The 22,134-nt window shown below is 35.3% G+C and overlaps 4 protein-coding genes and 2 long non-coding RNA genes across 8 annotated transcripts; 1 reads left to right on the plus strand and 5 right to left on the minus strand.

Moving 5' to 3' along the window:
* Positions 1-498: 498 nt before the first annotated feature.
* LOC106388813 (putative nuclease HARBI1) lies at positions 499-7,479 on the minus strand. Its single transcript, XM_048750099.1, has 3 exons — positions 7,245-7,479; positions 4,758-7,146; positions 499-4,512 (listed from the first exon to the last, which is right to left on the minus strand). Exon 3 carries the CDS (start codon positions 2,108-2,110, stop codon positions 1,046-1,048), a length of 1,065 nt encoding a protein of 354 aa, XP_048606056.1. The 5' UTR covers positions 2,111-4,512; positions 4,758-7,146; positions 7,245-7,479; the 3' UTR covers positions 499-1,045.
* LOC111203663 lies at positions 3,170-4,038 on the minus strand. Its single transcript, XM_022697601.1, has 2 exons — positions 3,605-4,038; positions 3,170-3,476 (listed from the first exon to the last, which is right to left on the minus strand). Exons 1-2 carry the CDS (start codon positions 4,036-4,038, stop codon positions 3,170-3,172), a joined length of 741 nt encoding a protein of 246 aa, XP_022553322.1.
* Positions 7,480-11,139: 3,660 nt separating the features above from the next.
* LOC106385625 lies at positions 11,140-12,776 on the minus strand. Its single transcript, XR_001277227.3, has 4 exons — positions 12,459-12,776; positions 12,232-12,354; positions 11,874-11,946; positions 11,140-11,780 (listed from the first exon to the last, which is right to left on the minus strand). It is a non-coding gene; the product is annotated as an uncharacterized LOC106385625 (long non-coding RNA).
* Positions 12,777-13,290: 514 nt separating this feature from the next.
* On the minus strand, positions 13,291-17,086 carry LOC125583353. Of its 3 annotated transcripts, none has more exons than XR_007320377.1 (6): positions 16,588-17,082; positions 16,247-16,357; positions 15,941-15,984; positions 15,764-15,849; positions 15,611-15,677; positions 13,291-15,462 (listed from the first exon to the last, which is right to left on the minus strand). It is a non-coding gene; the product is annotated as an uncharacterized LOC125583353 (long non-coding RNA). The 3 variants fall into 3 exon arrangements; XR_007320376.1 differs by having other exon boundaries at positions 13,291-14,944; positions 15,032-15,462; positions 15,941-16,357; positions 16,588-17,076; XR_007320375.1 differs by having other exon boundaries at positions 15,941-16,357; positions 16,588-17,086.
* Positions 17,087-17,164: 78 nt separating this feature from the next.
* On the plus strand, positions 17,165-18,745 carry LOC106388814 (40S ribosomal protein S3a-2). Its single transcript, XM_013828964.3, has 6 exons — positions 17,165-17,336; positions 17,430-17,535; positions 17,695-17,832; positions 17,911-18,096; positions 18,173-18,373; positions 18,470-18,745. The coding sequence occupies exons 1-6, from the start codon at positions 17,278-17,280 to the stop codon at positions 18,566-18,568; spliced, it is 789 nt and encodes a 262-aa protein (XP_013684418.1). The 5' UTR covers positions 17,165-17,277; the 3' UTR covers positions 18,569-18,745.
* A 325-nt stretch (positions 18,746-19,070) lies between these two features.
* LOC106385626 (protein tesmin/TSO1-like CXC 4) lies at positions 19,071-21,953 on the minus strand. The gene is made up of 8 exons (XM_013825534.3): positions 21,696-21,953; positions 21,247-21,380; positions 20,588-21,143; positions 20,089-20,516; positions 19,819-19,999; positions 19,582-19,677; positions 19,436-19,502; positions 19,071-19,354 (listed from the first exon to the last, which is right to left on the minus strand). Exons 1-8 carry the CDS (start codon positions 21,747-21,749, stop codon positions 19,272-19,274), a joined length of 1,599 nt encoding a protein of 532 aa, XP_013680988.2. The 5' UTR covers positions 21,750-21,953; the 3' UTR covers positions 19,071-19,271.
* Between the last annotated feature and the right edge of the window lie 181 nt (positions 21,954-22,134).

Raw genomic sequence — 22,134 nt, forward strand, 5'->3', positions numbered from 1 at the left:
AACTCTCCTAGGCTTTTAGTATACTTTGCCAAAGACATTTGTTGTTAAAGGTGCTAAGATAGCTAATAGACTTGTTAGTAATGATTGCTTTCATATTATTCAACCAAAGACATTTGATGTTTGAGATATGTTAGCAAATGAGCATTTATCTAGACATAGAGCTTGCTTAGAATTGTGTCTAGGCTTAAGGTTGATAGTTTGATTGATCATTTGCCATCTTTAGTTCGATACTTGATCACCCAAGGTCTAATCCCTATGCCCATGAGTTCTCTTTTCCCTTAGTCAAGAAAGTATCATTCTGTAATTGCTTTCTAGTATTAGTAGTAATTTAAAACCCATCTAAATCATTGGTTGCACTTAGATTAAGTGAGCACTTGCATTCTCAGTGCTTTGATATCCCTCAGAACTGGTTCGACAATCACTATACAACAACATTTGTCTTAGGAGCCTTGAAAACTCCTAACATCAAAAAATTACATAGTAATTAATATAAAAATGTTATAACTTTAAAATACATAATTTGTGGGTAGAGCGGAAAAAATCTCTAGCAACAAGTAAAAGGGAGAGAATCAATAAATGGAGAAAAGCAAACAAAAAAAAATCATAAAGAAATGACAATTAACTCCAAAACGTGTTTTGAGATGTAAAATCCTGTTACCAACGTGAAAACAACTTATTACCCTCTGAATAAAATCCTGGAGCCCACTAGGGGTGACTTGTTAGAGCAACATTAACCCACAGCTCTTATTAACATCTCTTAGTTATTTTTTATTAGTATATGTGGCTTAAGAGATTTGTTATTTTTTATTAGTATATGTGGCTTAAGAGATTTTGTTAAGAAATGCCTACATTTGTATCCTCCAATGGTAGTCTCTTAATTAAGAGTTTTTTTTTTAAATATTAAACATATTTTTAATTGAAATTAAAATTATTTATTGAATAAAACTTATTAAAAGATAACATTTTAAACATAGATTTTTAAATAAAAACATAAATACAAAAAATTGTAAAATAAACGAGAATAATTTGAAAGAAGCATTCAAGCTCAGTTGTTGTCTTCATCATGTCCAAATTTACGCCATACATGTTCAACCAAATCATCTTTTAGTTGTTGATGCATATGTCTATCACGAATTCTAGTTCGAACATTCATCATATTGGCGATATTTGTAGGAATGTCTGTAGAGTACGTGAGATCCACATGTGAACTTCCGGTGTCTTCTCTTTGTTGGAACTCTGAAACATCAAATTGAGTGTATCCATCTCTTTCGTCTTCTACTATCATATTATGGAGTATGATACATGCTCTCATAATCTTCCCAATTTTCACTTTATCCCAAAAAAGTGCTGGATTTTTAACAATGGCAAAGCGAGCTTGCAAGACTCCAAAAGCACGCTCGACATCTTTTCGGACAGCTTCTTGATGTTGAGCAAATAAAACTGCTTTCGGCCCTTGTGATATTGGAATAGATTGGATAAAAGTTGTCCATCTCGGGTAAATACCATCGGTGAGATAGTAAGTCATATGATACTCTCTTCCATTGACAGAGTAAGTGACTTGCGGAGCTTGACCCTTTATTATGTTATCAAAAACAGGTGAGCGATCAAGAACATTGATATCATTTAAGGTACCTGGAGGTCCAAAAAACGCATGCCATATCCAGAGATCATACGAAGCAACCGCCTCTAAAACGATTGTTGGTTTACCCGAACCACGAGAATATTGCCCTTTCCAAGCGGTGGGACAATTCTTCCACTCCCAATGCATACAATCGATGCTTCCTATCATCCCGGGAAATCCACGATGCTCTCCAATATCAAGTAGACGTTGAAGATCAGCTGGTGTTGGTCTTCGTAGGTACTCATCCCCGAATAAATAAATTATTCCTTCCACAAAATTCTCCACACATGACCGAGTTGTGGTTTCACCGAGTCTGAGGTATTCGTCGACCATGTCGGCCGCAGTACCATATGCCAAGACACGAATGGCTGCTGTACACTTTTGGAGTGGAGATAGACTAAGCCTTCTGAGACCATCTCTCTTTTGTTCAAAGAATTGAACTTCATTAGAGAGTCGATCGACAATACGCATGAACAATGATTTGTTCATTCGAAATCGTCGTCGACATAGATTTTGAGGATATGTGGGAGTATCGCTGAAATAATCATTCCATAAACGTACATTGCCTTCTTCACATTTTCTTTCGATGTAAACTCGTTTTTTTCTTTTCTTTTTCTTTTCTTCTTGATCACCATAATCAACTGCCAAATTCTCGAACGTTTGATCAAAACATTGATCAAAATATTGATCAAAATATTGATCAAGAGCATCATCATTTGAACCCTCGAAAGTATTATGAGAAGAAGAAGCTATTTACGAGAGGGAGAAAGAGTTTTCGTGAAAAAGAGATTATGGACTTTTGATATGGACTTGAAATTGCAAAGAGGGAACAAGAAGAATTCTTTTGGTATGGACTCGAAGTTATAAGATGGAGAAAGAATTTACGAGTTGGGATAAAGGACTTTGATTCTTTTACGAGTTGAATAAGAGTTTACACGTTTAGAAGTTGTAAAGACAGAACCATGCAAGAGAGAATAAGAGTTTACGAGTTGTGAAGAGACAACCAACAATACAAGAGTTTATATAGAAAATTTGAGTATGGTCAATAATACAAGTTGTATGGCCTTTTGAAACCGTGACACAAGATTACAAAACTACAAAACTACAAAACTACAAAACTACAAAACATGTCACTTGCATGACTTTACAACTACGTGTTATAACAGTAGTCAATAATACAAGTTGTATGGCCTTTTGAAACCGTGACACAAGATTACAAATCATGTCACTTCCTCTCCCAAAGCTCCACACTTTCACTTCTTATTTACCTGAAAATAATGAGAGAAGACAAAAAAACATGTGAACAACAAAGCTTTTATAGCATGTGAATGAAAGAACCGTGAACAACAATCGACAAGAACATGTGAACAACAAAGCTTTTATAGCATCGAAGGACTAACACAACCAAGAAGCAACAACCGATAATAATTCAAATTAGACAGAGTTCATAATCAAACAGCTCGCTAAAACAACAAACAAACACAACAAACAAACAACAAACATCAAAAGACATGACACAACACTGGACAAATTACAACATGATACAAACTAAAACAGCTCGCTAATGAGCTTCTTCTTTAGAGACTCTTCATATTCGGGGAGTGGTTCTGGTTTTGCAAGTAGACGGTCAAGTAGACCCATCTTCACGATCCTTTCTTTCCTAGTCAAATCCTCTTCTTTAATAGACCATATCTCCTTAAACTCCGACAGCCCTTTCTCCTCTTTCATTGTCTTCTTACCGAGCCTCTTGGCTGCCTTAACACCCGGGGGCCGAACAGTTCCCTCATCTGCTTCACCAGTCTTGTTCACAGTATCGTGAGATGTAGATGATTGTGCACCATCATCTAACTTCCTCCTTTTAGAGATTCTCTCGGTTTTAGGAGAAGATAGATCACACTATTTCTGGTCGTTGCGTAGCTCTTTCCACGCATGCTCAAGAGTAAATTTTTTTTATAGTTATTGTAGAAGATTTCGTGAGCTTGCTTCAGGATATCATTATCATTGTGCCCGCTTGTTTTCTCCCTGGCTGCAGATTCATATGCACCACAGAACTTGCAAACAAGATCGTTGATCTTGTGCCACCGTTGCTTGCAGTGCATTGGCTCTCTTTTTTCACAGCCTGCAAGCTTCGGACTGGCGCAAAAGTAGGCTGCAACTCTGTTCCAAAAATGACCTGACTTTTGCTCATTCCCTACAACGGGATCTTTGCTCGTGTTTAACCACGAGCTGATGAGAACTATATCATCCGAAGGGGACCACGTCCTTCTTTCTCTACGCTGTGGAGAAGAGTCACCGAAGCTGGAATCTTGAGTGCCTTCTCTGCGAAATACAGGAGCTGGCGGAGAGTCTAGAGAAATGACATTTTCATTTTGACTATTAAGAAGATCAACATAATTTGAATATGGATTATAATCCATATTCAAATTGTCAAAGAAGAGAAATAGAAGAGATGACCAAGAAGAGAGACGGAAATGAGTAAGAAGAGAGATTGAAGTGTGAAAGATCAGGAATATGTTTAAGAAAGAGATAAAGGAGTGCGTTAAATAAATGGAAGAGAAGAGCTGATGGCATTCATCACACTCAACCAAACGGACTTTACACTTATCTAAACACATTCAGAGCAAATTACTATCCATCCTATCTAACCTAACATGTATTTATTACATAACACTAACCCAACCATAAACTAACAATAATCACCATCAAACATCAAACCAAGCACAACTCAAGACATGTATTTATTACCTAACACTTATCAAGGCATCTACATTTCAGAGTGAGCTGTAAAGGAGGGTATGAACCTTGACTTTGCAGAGAAGAAGCCGGAATTTATTAAGATGCTTGCAAGACTTGCAACCGTTGATGCTCCACATCAAAACTGAACAAAGCTTCTGCGTTTCACCATCACACATAAACCCATCACAAATTAAATACAATCAAACAAAAACAAGCAAAATTAAATTTGAGTATGGTCAACATACGAAATAGGAACAATTTTCACTGATTCACTAATAGAGATTAACGTTTTAAAATTATGTATATAGCATTTCCATTGTGATTCACTCACTTAAACTCTTAAACTCTGATAATTGAGAACACAAAAACAAAACAACAAAGAGAGAGACAAATTCTTTACCTTTCGATTCGAACATGTTGTCTCAATTCGTCTCAGTTGCATGTGTATTCTGGTCGCGAGCAATGGAGAGAGATAGAGAACCGAAAAAGACAAACCAAAACAAATTCAGCGACATATTCTTTTTCACTTCTCAAATCACAACAAAATCACACAAAAAAAAACGGTTTTACCTTTCGATTGTTGATACAGCTGCTTCGATTCGGCTTTCGATTCATAAAACAGCCTCTTGGATTCGCATGCAAAGCTTCTACCGCTTCGATTTGCCTTTCGATTCCGAAAACAGACTCTTCGGTTTGCATGCAAAGCCGCTTCGATTCCCTTCTCGTAATCCCAACACAATCACATGATTCTGCCTTTTGATTCATAAAACGCCTCTTTGATTCGTCTCCGACACATGCGCAAATCAGGAACGAGAGATAGAGAAAGAGAGAGACAGAGCATCGAAAAGGAGAGAAAAGAAGAACGCGGGGGTCTTTTTTTTCTTGCCTCTTCTCATTACCACACGGCCCAATAAACACCTGCCACGTGCACCATAAGGCACGTCTCTTTTAATCCCACATTAGGAGACGTTCCTTCTTATAATTGTCATTTTTAATTTTGTTTTAATCATAATTTCCCTTAAGATACCACCTTAGATACAGGGTTAATCCTGCTCTTAGAGTATGTGAAATGTTTACTTCTGTTCCACCCCCTATTTTGTATTTTTAATATTATACATCATCGTCTTTTTCCTCGGCCTATTAATTTGAAATTCATTTTAACTTTAGTTCGTACACTAGTTTATTTAAAAATTCAACACTCTATACATTATTTTCATTTTATAGTTCAATCCTTCCATATACTTTTTCTGAACAAAAAAATTTGGATTTTCTAAAGAAAAATTTCAATAAATTTCATAAAATTAGTTAATAAATAAGTATTTTATAAAATAATGATAATATTTTTGTAATAAACAATTTTTTTATTATGGCCAAATTTAATAAACCAAATCTCTTTTTGTAAAACACAAAAACTATTAATTTTGGTATAATTTGTTTTTAAAAAATATAACATTTGGTATAAGATAATTGATTTGAAAGAATTTGAATGAAATAGAAAAACATAAAAATTCCAACAACCAATAGAACACTAAGGTTCTTCAATGTGGGCTCCATTTGTTTTTGGTTCAACAGTTGAATAAATTCAACACCAAAAACTCCACGCCTTTTTTTTGTGTTTCAAACACTCTCACTGCAGTTATTAAACAGTTGAATTATTTTTTCAGCATGTCCATTGCACATGGTCTTAGAGAGAATTTTCTCGCTCTACTTTCTCACTCTGCGCTTTCTTGTTACATTTCTTGCTTAAAATCAAAATTATTTGTGAAACTATTTTTTAAAAATTATATTTTTAAGTATTTATTTATATATTTATTAGAATCCTAAATTTTGCATTTTAAAAACTCTACCACACCCCTCAACTCTTAACCCGAAATCTATATTAATTAACCCTAGGATATAAATATCTTTTACCTTCATTAAAAGTAAGAATAAAAATAATTTGTGTAAAATATAAAAAATGGTACTATGAATGTAATATTTTTGGCAATTTCGCTCAAGAAGATCACCTATGTTTTACATGTCCCTACTCTTATTCAGTTGGGACTATTATCTCTTCAAACCTATTCTCTATTCAATAATTAATCCAGACTGGCATATCACGACGAACTCCTTACTCTGGAACCGGCTCAGTACAACGGATAAAGTCTTGATCAAGTTTGTGTTTCAAGCTTTGTTATATGGCATTTGGAGAGAGAGGAACGTTAGACGTCTAGGAACACCATCATCAAACTTACTCTCCCTCAGCCACATCCTCACCAGATGGTTTAGTGTCTGCAACCTCTGCTGAAGGAAGGATGAAGAAAACCCTAAGCTCAATCACTATCGGCTGCAAAGTAACCTGTATTAGCTATATATGCTTTGTTTTCTTATGCTTCCACGCTAGTATTTCTATGGCATGGTCAAGGCGTTCGCCATATATCGGGTCGGAGTTGGGACCTTACAGATTTTTATGGACAAGAAGATGAGTTGTGCATAAATTTTATATTATAAGTTTATAACCAGTCCAACATAAACAACATAAGTGTAGATGTCATTCGGCCACTCATGGAGTGACGCAGACTTATTTTATAAAAATCACACAATTAAGCACAATAGAGTTTTGGTAGATTAAACGCATTGAAAGTAACAGATACATTTAGCAGTAGGGGAGCGAGAGTTGCATTGTCCACCGTCTGCTTTCTCAAGGTTAATGCAATGATTTTGGCACGCATAGTCGTATTTACAGATTCCTGAAAATGACCGACTTTGACGACTTCGCTCCTCGCACTCCTTCCCTTCCCCTGATGCTTCTGCATATACATAACTCAAAGTTAATCGCTTGAAAATAATGAAAGAAAACTTCAAAACACATTTGGCCATGGATATGAAAATATATGTTACTACTCACCAAAAGCAGCAAAGAGAACAAGGGCAGCAAAGAGAAGGGTGATGGACGCAAACTTAGCCATGATGTATATATTACTTTTGTGTTTTACTGAATGTGTATGTGTATGTGTAGTGTGAGGAGCTAGCGCTAAGATCAACCTCTATTTATAGTGAAATGATGGCGAGTTAGTATTTTACTTGTGCAATTGTACAATAACGTAGCAACCCCACAAATTAAATACATACGTCCCTCTTCTAGTAGAAAATATTAACACACAAATACTTTGTTAATAGTAGATAAATTGAATTCTTGACCAATTCATAAACAGTGTGCTGACGATGGGTGGTTCCAATGCCACGTCGTTCATTTGCAGTGTACATAAGGATAATATCTTGACCAAGATATAGTTTTCGGTCAATATACTAAATATCTTCACCAATTTGCTTTATTCACCAGATCTTTTCTGTGGACCTTCTTTTCTCACCCATTCATAATTTTAATTGTTTAAACGTATACGAGGTTCTACCATGATGCTAGCTGGACCACGTCTGATGATAAATATAGTAAACCCAAAAACTTATACTTAAACAAGTGGACTATATGTGCACAAAAAAACAAATGGACTACATTTTAGAAAATAAATCCGATTTTAAAGTAATAAAGAATATCATTTTATTTTTTAAAATGTTAGATATAGACTCGTGAGTCCTGACCATGTCTCACTTGGCCTCTCGCAAAACTTCAACACATATAACATGCCATATCAACGTAATTACTTGATTGTATTGATTGAGAACATTTACATAATATATAGGAATTACACAGTTAACTAATTACAAAGTGGTCCTCTAACTATATCTTTCTTACATGTTCCTTTAAAATGGAGGCAGTTGACTGACACCAATCTTGGATGAAAGTTCTGCAAAACATTGCCGAGCTAAGGGTTTAGTAAGTGCATCAGTGAGTTGATCTTTCATAGAGATATGTGTAACACGTAGTGCTCCGGATTGTACATTGTCTCGGATGAAGTGATAGTCGAGGGAAATGATTTTCATGCGGGAGTGGAAGACATGATTAGCGGACAGATAGGTGGCGCTAACATTGTCGCAGTAGACGACTGGAGCTGCAAGTAAGGTGATTCCAAAGTCAGAGAAGAGAGAGCAGATCCACCGGAGTTCGGACGCTGTGTTAGCGACAGCTCTATACTCAGCTTCAGTGGAGGAGCACGCTACATCACGTTATTTCTTGGACGACCAGGAAATAGGATTGGATCCAAGAGACAACATAGGTATTTGTTGATACGTAGTCGTTGGTGTCTCCGGCCCAGTCGGCATCAGAATAAGCTTGGAGAGTCAGGAGAGTATCTGGGCGCAGTAGGATCACGTGTGTTTTTGTGCCAGCAAGGAATCGGAGTACTCATTTCGCAGCCTGCCAGTGGAGGTCTGTTGGAGAAAGAGTACAAGCAAAAAGTTCCCGCCAAACTCAACCTCCTTTCTTCTGCATTAAAAAGCTTGAAACTCTCTTAAGTTCATCTGAGGCCACCAGAGATAAAACGCTGGCTCACATCTTTCTTGGTTAAAGCTTTTTTGTTGTCAGAATTTGATCTCGTTGTTTGCGCGTATTTTATTATACATTGACTCTTATATACACTGTTTACTAGAGGTTTTTAATCAAGTTAGTGAAATTTTATTCAATTCTAACGGAAGAACGAAAAAAATAAAAATTTGGCAAAGTATGTGAAATTTTAGTAATCATGTATAGTCTAGAAATTTTATAATTATATTTATTCCCGAATTTATCAAATACAACTAATTTGTCAAATATATTGTTTTTAAATGATTAATTTATATTCATATTTTAGGTGATATGTCACACACTGCAAACAGTTTAGGAGCACAAAATATTGATGAAATGAAATAATTTTTTTTTTCTATGCTTAAATTTACGATAATTTAAATTTTTACATGGTAACTAAACTGATTATTATTCCTTTTGTATTTTTATATTTTTAAATTCAGTTGGATTTTGTTAAATATTCATATCTATAATTTTTACAAAGTAGTATCATGTTTTGTTTTGTTACTAGTGGTATTCCGGCGCTACGCGCAGGATTCATATGTTTATTTTTAATGAGTTTAAAATTGTTCTTTATCTATTTGATGGTGGTTAGTGATAGTAGTGTATTATTTTGACGATGGAAACACAGTTAATGTGAGAGTGTACATAGTAAATGTTTTGACTTGTTATGGCTTTCCGATTGGGTTGTTTGTGAGATGGGTTAGAGTGTGTGGGATGTTTCTAATGACGATGTTTTGTCAAGAAGTATTTCTTGAATCTGCACTCAAGTAAGACTTTTATAATTGCTTTTGTCAAAAGGGAAATGTAGATTTTGATTTGAAAAACAAATGTAGTTATCAAACACTTTTAGCTATAGAAGACCATCACTAACATTGATCTTCTTCTTTCATTTTTTTATCGCAACTTTAAAATGCAATTTCAAAAAAAAAATATGCATTCTGTAAATATGAGATATGCATATTTCTACAATAAAAAGAGAAACATATTATTCAGATTTGATGGACATGATTGGTAATCCTATTAATTGGCCGGCTTTTACTTTCGAGTTAGTCTTTTTTTTGCTTCCTACATGACGGTTTCGCGGGTTTTAGTATTTTCATATTCGTAGGTATAAGAATATGCATGCAGATTTATTTGCCAAAGAAGCGAAAAAGCAGTGTTATCCTCTTTTCCATGTAGATAAGACGGGATTGGAGCGTGTCTTTTGGAAACATCTTAACCCCGACTATCATTTGATCTAACAAAATGGACTGCTGGCAAAGAATAAAAAAACACAAACGCAGTTTAAAGATCATTTTCCAAACCACACTTGTCTAAAGTGACAACTCTTTACTTCAAAACTCGGAAGATGTGCGTCGTCGGCGAAGTACGTGGACGAACTCTTTACTTCCTTAACTTTTTAATTAATATTAGTTAGACATATACAAAGTGTATAACCTTTTTTGTTTGGAGGAGGAGTTGCCTGCTTCCAGTACCGGTCCTGAGATATTCATGGTCCCATACGAAATACGAAAGTGAAACCCCTAGATAATATATAAAAAAATATCGATAAAAACTTAAGTTTATAATAAAAAATACAATATCCTCAAAACTAAGAAAAAATATCAGTTCTTAAATATAGATTTTCTTGTATTTTTTCTTGCAAAATCATCTATCAAATTTTCATAATCAAGATTTTTGATTATATTTTTTTCAATCGACAATATAGTTAAACTATTTAACTTTTTTATGAAATAGTTGACCGTAGGTAAGACTTTATCAACTTCAGCTTCGAGAAGTTTCTTTCGTCTGTGAAGAAAAAAAGTTTAACCTAGAAAATAATTATTCAAAATCAGTTATTTTCCTTTTTTGTTATCGTCACAATTTTTTTTTCTTTTTTTTTTGCCTTTTAATCCACACATATTTAATAACACATAATATATGAATTTTAATTATTTTTGTATTATAGTGATGTCCCACAACTTTTTTTTCTTATCGTTTATATACACATAACAAATTATCAAATTGATATAATTATAAGTAATGACATTGAAAAAAATAGGTTCTAAAATTTTGACAAAAATAATAGGCCCCATACGTTTGTATCATACGTTTTGGGTCAAACCCGGGCCTGCCTGCTTCTTCAAGTCATCATGATAGTTGATGTTTAATACTGATCAACTTCTACTCCTAATAACAGCTCTATCATATGCTATATATAGGAAAATAAAGGGATTTGATATATTAAAAGAGTTAACTATATATGCTGCTTCATTCCTTTTCTTTTAATTGAAGAGAGAAGAAACATACATTTTTACAAAAAAGAAAGAAACATACCGAGCAGTATACAGTTCATCTATTCAGGAAAAGAACACAAAAGATTATCGTGTTATATAATGACATTATTCAACAATATAATACAAATAATGAATAATCTGAAAAGGTGAAAATGACCTAAGTAGACATTTTTCCACACTGAATTTCAGAGAAATACAAGGAATAAACCAAAAGTTCTTAAGCTAATATGTTCACTACGATTGATTGATGAAATAAAAATATTTCTACAGCAGTTAAATTACCAAATATAAGATTCTCATCTTCTTGCTCACCGGTAAAAGAAAATAATCTACAATGAATGACTGAGCTGTCTCATAACTCATAATTCTTTCTCTTTCTTTATATATGTATGACATTGATGTTGTTTTCTTCTTGGTTTCTCTTGTGCTAGGATGATGGAAGGGAGCTGAGGGATGAAAATGGCTGCTGGAGAGGATCAGATGCAAGGATCTTCCGGGAGGGAAGAGAAGTTTTGTGTTTCTGTTCGTTTGGAACCACTTAATGCGAAAGAAGGGATAAGGAATGACGACCCCATGTGCTACTCCCATCTGAGCAATCGGTACAATCTTAGCTAGAAGGCGTTTTTTTTAATACATGGCTATAGAGCCGCTTGGCTAGTTACCATATGAGAATATGGTATTGAACTGTTGAAAGTCATCTACACTGCAGTGGAGAAACAATGATGAAATAGGACATTTCAGTGAATCAATAAACAATGTGAACCATACTTAGACAATATCTTACAGAGATCCTCACCCTCTAACAAACACCCAGCAGAGTGTTGCTAGATCAAACTCTTTTTAGAGGGTTTCCACCTGGCCTGAGAATCCTGCCAACAAAATTATACTGGCAAGTTGAGTGCATTTAATTCAAGATCAACTCACTTACAATATTATATTTGCCTAAAACATAGATAACTTAGGCTTGGAAAATTTTCCAATATTGAAATCTAAACGCAGCCAACCGAAGCATGAGCATGAAATGAAGAAGATTTGTTTTAGAATTTTTTCTGAATAAAACAAACAAACAATATAATTACAAAAACCACTTTTGGTTTTAGAATTCCTAGCAGCACCATCACTGTTCAACATGAGTCTAATATCTGATGCCTTACCTGTGCTTGCATCATTGACAGTGTCAAAATCAAGCTTTCCACTCGTCGGCTAGCCAAGCGACCTAAATGCATTACCATTCCCCTATCTATCAAGAGCAAAGAAACTGGAAATCCTCCTTATCTCTGCACGAATACAACCAATGTAAGCAAATGTTACAAAAGATACTGCAACACTTGTACATAAGACAGCCCACATTGATTCAGTAATCTGAAGTAAAACGTAATACCTCTATACTGACAATTCCTTGAACGTGGTCAACAACATCGGCAATTCTTCAACGGCTCCACCACAGCAGCGACCTTACCCCCTATGATCCAGTCATTCCATCCGAATGACAAAAGTTTACAACAAACCTATGAGTCTCAGGAAAGCCCATCCCAACACCATCACGTCCATCTCCAACACAGTTGTCGTCGACGCTAAATTCCAGCTCCGGGAAGAACTAATGGGTGATTAGTGAGTTAATTGGGTCTGGCCCTGTTTAATCGACCAAAAACAAAAAAACTCTCTATATTCTTCTTGTTACATGAATTATAACAGTATGGGGTAGCAAGACACGTGTCCAAAAAAGATCCCTCCTCTTTGCTGACATACATGACTGCCTGTAGAGAGAAGGCAAGTCAACTTTATTTATAAAGATATGACCAGAAAAAAAAAATATTTTGTCCATTTTTTGGTCGCTCAAAAAAGCCTATTTATGTTTACTAGATCTTTTTTCCGCGCTTCGCGCGGAATCTTTATTATAAAAACTTGGGAAAATTATTTTTTTAGAGCAAAAAAATGATAAATATGTCCCTTCAGACTAATCTTATATACTTTATGTTCCGTTAGACTAATTATTTTCAAAATGGCAATAATGCCCTTAAAGTTGTTATTTTTTTTATTTTTTTTGTTTTTTTTTTTTTTTTTATAAAAAAAAAAATCGATTTTTAAAAAAATATCAAAGTGAATATTCCCAAATATTTTGTTTCCATATTTTTAGAAACTGATATCTTATCCGTAGAATACAGCTAATCTGTAGAAATCGATTTCTACAGGTTTTTAGAATTATAGTAATATGTAGATTTTGATTTCTACATGTTTTAGATTTACAGTAAATCTGTAGAAGTCGGTTTCTACGTGTTGTAGATTTATATTAATGTGTAGATTTTGATTTCTAAAGATTTAGATCGGTAGGTTAAGCATGGAATGTGTATTTTAAATATTTTTAGAATACTCTTATTTACGTAGATCATGTATTCTAAACATTGTAGATTCAATGAAAAAAGTGGATTTTGTTTTCTACTTTGTAGAATGCAATTTCTACTTTATTTAGAACATAATCTAAAATTTATGATTTAAACATTTTTAGAACTGAAAAAATACCACTAAGTTCATATTGGTATTTTATCAAAAGTTACTATTTTTCCAATTTTTTTTTGGTTTGTAAAACTACTTATTGAATTTATTTTCAAAAATATTAAAGGGTGTTATGGACAAAAATGACACAAAATAAATATTAGTCTAAAAGGACATAGTTATCATTTGTTTGCTCTAAAAACAATTTTCCCTAAAAACTTTTGCTTTCATTTGATTCTTATTTATTTAAATAATTCTTCATTGATCAAGCTAATACATAGAAGAATATTTACAACAGTAAAGAAGATGATTTTTTTTTTGTTTGTTAACGACGCTGGTTTTCTATGTTGTCTTGGTCTTCTATGTTGTCTTCTTGATTCCTATATAATCAGAGTTTTATTAAGAGTAATAGATTTATTTTACTTTTTTTGAACTAAATAATAGATTTATTGTGCATATGAAATTATTCATGTAGTTATACTGAATTAATATAAGACTTACGTATAACTTTATGTGTTTTACATTTTGTTTTGTAATATAATCTTTAGTTTTTTGGGTTTTTTTTCTTTCTCTTCTTTGTATATTGATATCACATATCATTTTTGATTAATTTTTAATTTAATTATTTATTACTATTTGTAGTTATATTTAGTAATTTTAAGCATTTTTCTTATTTAATTGCATCATCCAAGATTAATATGGTTCTTCCTGTTGATTATTGTGTGAAAACATATATGGTCTCCGACGTCTCTTGCCGATCAAAATACAAATTTATGTGTATTTATATGTAGTATTTGCACATATATATGTGTCTGCTATTATACAATATGATACAAATTAACATGCAACTCGATTGAAGTGATTTGATTATGAGGATGACTTCCATCCAAGATATTTGTCTGCAATCACATGTTTGAAATTTTGGTATTTTTAAATTGAAGGTAGCTAATGTTCTTGGTATGATAGTGTTGTACGATCCACTTCAAAGTATAAAGTCCACTGACTTAGTCTCCAAAGAGTAGATAAATATTAGTAATTCAAAGGAAAATATGAAGAGATTGATTAGATTGATAAACCTTAACCAGTTACATACTTCAACCCATTTAATAGAAAAATAGCGGTTTTTATTTAGAAGGGAATTATTCTGAAGCATAGTCTCATGCTATTTAGATAAAGGACCCTTATAAGCAAAAACAATTGAAAAAACATTCCATTTGTTCCATATTTAAACATCTTTCTTCATACCCGAACCCTTTTGGTCCATATCCGAATACAATTTCCTTACTTCTAATTTCTCTTACATCGGTCCATAGCATCTTCTTGATTCTGTGACAAACCCTGGTAGCTTCTCTTCCTCACCCCCACTCAACAAATCTAAAAACAGTTTCTTGAGAACCACGTAACAACATTATGATACTTGAATGAGCTAAATCAAGATCTTTGACGTAAGCGGAGTAGTACCTGGTGCATTTCTTGGCATTTGTGTTGAGCTTTCTCTTTCTGGCTCACTGTGTATCCAACCACCATATTAGCAGCCGCTGCTGATTTATTTTTAATCAACTCCACATTCTTATAGCCACCTTATGCCCTGCATATCCCACTGCACCTTCCACCGTCCCTGCAATCGAGTTTGTCCCTTGCACTATCTACCCAACCACATCTGTTTTATGAGTAGCCACTTCGGCGTAATGAGCAGCTTCTGCCACCATCATCAGACGATTCCTTGCTCAATTTCATTGCTTCACATATTTCTTAAACAATTGTAGCCTTTCGCTGATACCGTTTTCTTCTCTTTCTCCCTTAAATACTCAGAATTTCTCTGAGCTTTCTTAGCTGCAATGTCCTTAGCTTCAAGAGGTTTGTGTAGCGTGTAGTTTTTATGCTCTTGCACCCTGTTCAGTCTTCTTTTAATTAGCCCCACAAACATTTAAGTTAAGATTAACATATAGAGATATCTTTGCAGACATCTATACAAATGGTACAAAAGTAAATCAAAGCTCTTTCTTATGCAATGATGTGTAATAGCTCAAAACCACTAACCTTTCTCTTTCATCCTAACCTCTGGCACTGATTTTTCAGATCCCTCATCTTCCTTTGGATATTTCTTCTATGAGTGAAAAGTAATCAATGATTGGTCAACGACCAACATAACAACCAATCTATAAACTGACACTTGATTGACACTTCGTTTACCAATTTCTTGTTGTACGGTCTCAATGTTCTTCTCGTAGTCAAACTTGTGATTTTCAGCCTTGGCAACATGAAGTTATTTCTCCTCACTTATTGTAAAACACAAGTATTATACTTTGTTATGACAACTGAGATGATAAGCTAATAACACAACTATGGGTAATTGTTGAGAGAACATACCCCATTTGTCAAGAATTTCCACTTATCTCCAGCAGCTTTTGCAACTTGTATGTCCATACAAATAATAGAAAACCAACAAAAAATACATTACAATCAAATTAAAAAGAGGAATAATGGCAACAGATTTATAAGTTCATATAACCATTGTCAAATACTTTTGACATCAAAATAACAGAAAGGATTCGAACCATCTAACCTGTATTAGATTTCGCAGTAGCCAGAGGAAGAACTTTTTTAAATAAAAAAATTTAACCCATGGAAACTACTGAACACAAAATAAAAGAAGAATTTGCAGGCGATTATTACATGAAAAAGAAGAAGGCCCCGGCTGGCCTTTTTGGTTTGTTTGGATCAGTTGCAGCCGCTTTGCTACATCCTGCTCACTTCGGTGGCTCCTTGGTCACATAGATAATCCACCTGGAGAGATCAAAATGAAGTATGGAGAGGAATTTGAGTAGGTAGCCAGGTACCGATTAAAAATCACATACATAGAAGAGAGATCTAGAAAGACACTGAAAATGAAAACAAATATTATTCGGCTCATAAACAAACTATCAACATGTATAAAAAAATCACAAAGGGATCGGGGAACACAACATCGAGAGGAATTAGAGATAAAATCATAGAAGAAAATCAAACAAAATTACCTTGCGAAAGATTGTCGAGCAAAGAAGGGAGCAAAAGGATAAATGTATGAGATCTTGGCCTAATGAAGAAGCATTAGTCAAGAGTTGCAAACTGATGAAGGTAGCTTCTTGGTGAATGAGAGCACCGTAAAAGAGCTATATATATAACGTTTTTAGGTGTGAGAGTTGGAAGAGTTGATTAGCTTTGTGTTAATGCAATAACGGTTGGGTCTTTATGAGTGATAGGGGTGGAAATGAGACTCTACGCAGGTGAATCGGTGGAGAAGATAACATAGTGATTTATGATTGATTTTTCAATGAGAAGGAAGAAGAAGTCGAATCGGTCTGGAGGCGATATTTTGTCAAAAATTAGGTAGGAGTTTGGGTTTGTAGAAATAAAGACGTGGACAAAAACAGAGGATTACTTAAAAATGAAGCTGACATGTCAATTTTTTACTGGTTGATTATTTAATCCAACGTGGACAGGCTCTCCTTTGACCATATTCCCCTTTTAGTATAGGTTAGATAACTGAGTGATTCAAGTTTGTTTGGGTGGGTATTAAAAATATTAAGTGTGGGCTACGTAGCCCACTAACGACATCACTACTCAAAACCCTAGATGCATGTTTAAATTCAACAAGCGCCGTATCATTCACTTAGGTTATACATCTTTGCGTTTGCTGCCTCGTGAGACCTAACTATACCCAAGCCATGGCCGTCGGGAAGAACAAGCGAATCTCCAAAGGAAGAAAGGGAGGCAAGAAGAAGATGTAAGTATTACAAAATCTTTTGAGCTCTTTTAAGTTATTTGAGAGTCATTGTAATTGATTTGTTGTTTGTCTTTATCGAAATGATGATGTCAGTGTTGATCCTTTCTCCAAGAAGGATTGGTATGACATCAAGGCTCCCTCCAACTTCACTCACAGAAATGTTGGAAAGACACTTGTTTCTAGAACTCAGGGTACCAAGGTAATGTCTCTTCTCTTACAAGCTCGATTGATCGCTTTAGCTAGTGAGATTTGTCGGAACCTAGTGCGGTAGTTGTTGTAATTGCCAATGTTTTAGTGTTATGGTATGCTTTTAACGTTTCTAAATGTTGTTACGTGTGTGTGTTTTGAAACATACCAGATTGCATCAGAGGGTTTGAAACACAGAGTCTTCGAGGTGTCTCTTGCTGATCTCCAAGGTGATGAGGACAACGCTTACAGGAAGATCCGTCTCAGAGCTGAAGATGTCCAGGGCAGGAATGTCTTGACCCAGTTCTGGGTAAGGACACTTGATTAAACATTGGTTTTTTAACATTAGGTATTGTATTTAACATTTAGCTCTTTGTTTGATTACTAGGGCATGGACTTCACCACTGATAAACTCAGATCCTTGGTGAAAAAGTGGCAGACTTTGATTGAGTCTCACGTTGATGTTAAAACCACTGACAACTTCACTCTGAGGCTTTTCTGCATTGCTTTCACCAAGAGACGTGCTAACCAAGTCAAGAGAACTTGCTATGCTCAATCTAGCCAAATCCGTCAGGTATATATATTCCTTCCTTACTGAAACTAGTTCTTGTTTTCATGAAGTCTGTTTTTTTAATGTCCTAATTCATCAGATTCGCAGCAAGATGAGGGAGATAATGATCAAGGAAGCTTCGTCTTCTGACCTCAAGGAGCTTGTTGCCAAGTTTATTCCAGAATCTATTGGGAAGGAGATTGACAAGGCAACTCAGGGAATCTACCCTCTTCAGAATGTTTTCATCCGTAAAGTCAAGATCCTCAAGGCTCCCAAATTCGACCTTGGAAAGCTCATGGAGGTGAAGATAAACTACCCTAACAACATTTTTTTATATATTTTGAGATATCATCAAAGGTTATAATAATCAAATGCGTTGGTTTATAAATCTGTGTAGGTTCACGGAGACTACACAGCAGAGGATGTTGGTGTGAAGGTTGACAGGCCAGCTGATGAGACAGTGGTCGAAGAACCTACTGAGATCATTGGAGCTTAAGAGAGGTGTTCAAATTGAGATATCGTTTAATTCCAAACTTCAGTATCTTTAATGCTTTGTGTTTTTTCGCACTAGTTTGGTCCCTCAGCCTCCTCTTCTGTTTGATGTATTTGTGACTTTTCTCAGTATAAAACTTGCCAGTTTTGGATAATTTATGCAACGCTTGTTTTAGAAACATTCCACAAGATATTCTTTCTGTTTTGGACCTGTTCATCTTCTTAGGAGTGTTTTATCATCACTAAACCATCTTGTCTTTACAAGATCAACTTCAGCTTAACGAATAAACCTCCTCTTGATCTTCTGCCATTGTACTGGTTGTCAATGAGTTCATAATAATCTATGTCACATGCCATCGAATTGACACGACACTCGGACAAAATCCAAATGATAGTGTTCTGTTCTGGCCAAGATCGTCCAGATCAAAGTCATCTTGTTGTCTTTTGTTACTTGTTGTAATAATTCGATGCTTGGCTTGCTTTCAAGAACGAACTCGCAACAACCATAAGAGAAAACAAACGAGTAGAAGACAAAAGAGACGAGTACCGTTACCACCGTTACAAAACTTTCTTCAGTGCAAAAGAACAAACAAACAACCAATATTAAATTTAAACAAGAGCAGAGTAAAACAGAACACATTTACTTTCCTAACCAGGGATTATTACTTTCATATATGTTTATTATATATATACCTACCGAACTAGACTTAGATATAATCACAATGATCTTTAGCTTCTTCGTTGATTGTAACCGCATCAGACTCTACCGCGCAAGGTAAGTGGAATTGCTCTGAGAAATTAATGAAAAAACAATCTTTAGCTAATTCTAATTAACTCGAATGAAATGGCATTTGAAGTTTGAAAAGATTACCATTTGTTTGACAGAGAATATTTTTGCAACCTATGCACCTGCAACTCGCCGAGCATCCAACGCCCACCTTGATAAACATGTCATTGAAACATTTTTAAGAAGAATGAATGGAAATTATTTATTAGAATAAATGAAACCAAACTTACCAAGTAGCATTCACAATACTTCTTTGAACATCCTGATTTCTTGCAGTTGCATCCTCTCATGTGTCTTGCTGAAGCAGGAGTCTTGTTGCTCTCCTCCTGTAATTAGCATGAGTTATATAATAAGTAATAACATGTCACTGCCTCAACATACTTTCAGTAGCAAATCAAGATAAGTTAGTAGAGTCAATTTTTTTATTGTTTATGAGTTTGCGCTCTGTTGATCTCATCATGTCTTACCCCAAAATATGCAGCAGAGGCAGAAGTCAGGACAACTTTCGGAGCAAAAGCTAATGGGTTGCGAGCTTCAACACGTCGACGACTTTTTATAACTATATCTTCATGGATTGGTCTATTGAAACAATTTTGACACGAACAAGGCTCGACACAGTATAGACCAGCAGCGAAACAATCACAGTACCTGTAACAGATGAAGCAAAAGATATCAGGTGAGATGAAGGTAACTTCCGATAATTGTGTGAGAAGAATGATAGTAAGGAAATAACTTACAGCTTCAAGCATCTGGATCTTTTACATCTACAGCGCTTACAACTACCAAGTTCCTCAACCCATTCTCCTTCCATAGATCTCTCGGGAGCCTCCTCCGTGATTTGGTTATCACAGGACACCAAATCCTTTATTGTGGAAACAGGAGTTGTGAATTCTTCTTCAGCATGAGATAAAACACAGCCATCTTTGGAAGTAAATTTATTTCGGGAGGGGTTCACGAGAGCATTAAAGTGCAGGCCAATAGTTCCTGGTACGGGTAGAATCTCATCGGTCTCTTGTTTGCTGGAGTCTATACACTTTTGAGGACTAGGAGCTTCGTTGATGGATGTAAAATCAAAGGGAAAGTCGTTTGTGGAATCACGCAAAGATACCCTTTTGTAAGATCCTCCCAAATCAAAAGTCAAGCAGCGCCTGCGTACACTCCGTTGCTGCAAGAATCAAATTATATTTTATCAGAAAAGTTGTATTCAAAGTTTAAATCAATAGATTGAAATGTTACCTTGCTACTGAGCTGTAGGTTTGCTTCTTGATCATCATCTTCAGCTTTGGCTGTAGAATCAAAAGCTGCAACGTTCGATGAACTGCTAAGAGTGGTGTCTAGAGCTCCAGCTGCAACGTGCACACTACTGCAAGGCTGTACTACATTCCCTGAGTGATTAGAAAACTGCTGAGGCACCGAAGTAAAAGAGCAAATTCTTGAATCCTTTGCATTTGGTATCTCCTGCTCGCCAGACCCATTCTCAGCTTCCATTTCTTCGGTTTGAATTACCATATCCGAATCAGCATCAAGCTCATTAAGCAGCTGTGTACACAACTCACCAGATTGTTTCATCACTTCATTTTCAGCATCCATTGGTACTACTACTTCATCAGAAGAACCCATTTGAGTACTCAAAGAACTCGCCATCTCAATTGCTAGCTTAACCTGCTCCTTAAACGCCTTGGTTTCAGAAACATTCGCCATCTCCTCATCAGGTCCACCACACTTGAGCTCAACCAGAACATCTTCTCTACCAAGGGAGAGTACTGGACTAGACAGATCACGAGAATGATGCCTATAAGAAGAAACATAACCACACAAATATCAGCATTTTCTTTAAAAAAAACGCAACAATACCAAATCTTTTCTCCTCCTACCAACAACAAGACTCAGGTTACCTTTTGACGCAATCTATCTGCGGCGAGCTGAACAGAGATGAAGGAGATGCAAGCGCCAACGAGTGGAAGGCATGATCAGCCTTCACTGGCTCTATTGGGGAAAGTCCGTTAATATACTGAAAAACTGGAGAATCCTGCATATATATATATATATATATATATATATATATATATATATATATATATATATATATATTAACAGGATTAAACTGAGAATATATTCGCTAATTATAACTCCGATTCAGCAACAATTACTCGAATAACTGTAATTAACCCAACGAGGACGATCTTAAACCCCCAAAACCCTAATTTCATCCCTGAAAGTTTGGAGCGAATAGGTCCGATGAACAGATTAAGGAGACTTCTACATGTGGATTCACGCGAGGAAGCTTCATAATCTCTGGGAACAGATTATCATAGCTGAAAATTAGGAGTGAGAGAAAGAAAACCTCGAAGTTGCAGAACGAAACGGCGGAGATGCGGTTCTTATCCGGTGTGTCCATCTCCGGCGAGTTTTTTTTTAGCCTTCCGGAAAAAGAACTGTGACTGCTTCCGGAACCAAGCAACGAAGACGGACGAAGAAGAAAGTCGGATCGTTTTACTGAAGAAGGTGGAGAGTTTTTAACGGAGGAGGAGCGGGAAAGCGGCAAAGGGAGAGCCGTGTGGTTTTGGTTTCTCTAAGCCCATGGGCTTTTTTATTGATATATTTTTTAAACCTTTCCTTATAATGGGCTTTAAGATACTTAAATAAAAACTACTAATACTTTCATCAATTATTTATGCTGAAATTTCTACAAAAGTGATGTTGTATAATTGTATAGTGGCGCAGCGCAGGGTTTATAACTCAAGCTCAAATATAGGGATTTAGGCTTTAAATCTCTAGAGACC

The sequence above is a fragment of the Brassica napus genome, chromosome C3 (genome assembly GCF_020379485.1).
Source record: "Brassica napus cultivar Da-Ae chromosome C3, Da-Ae, whole genome shotgun sequence".
Taxonomy (NCBI): Eukaryota; Viridiplantae; Streptophyta; class Magnoliopsida; order Brassicales; family Brassicaceae; genus Brassica; species Brassica napus.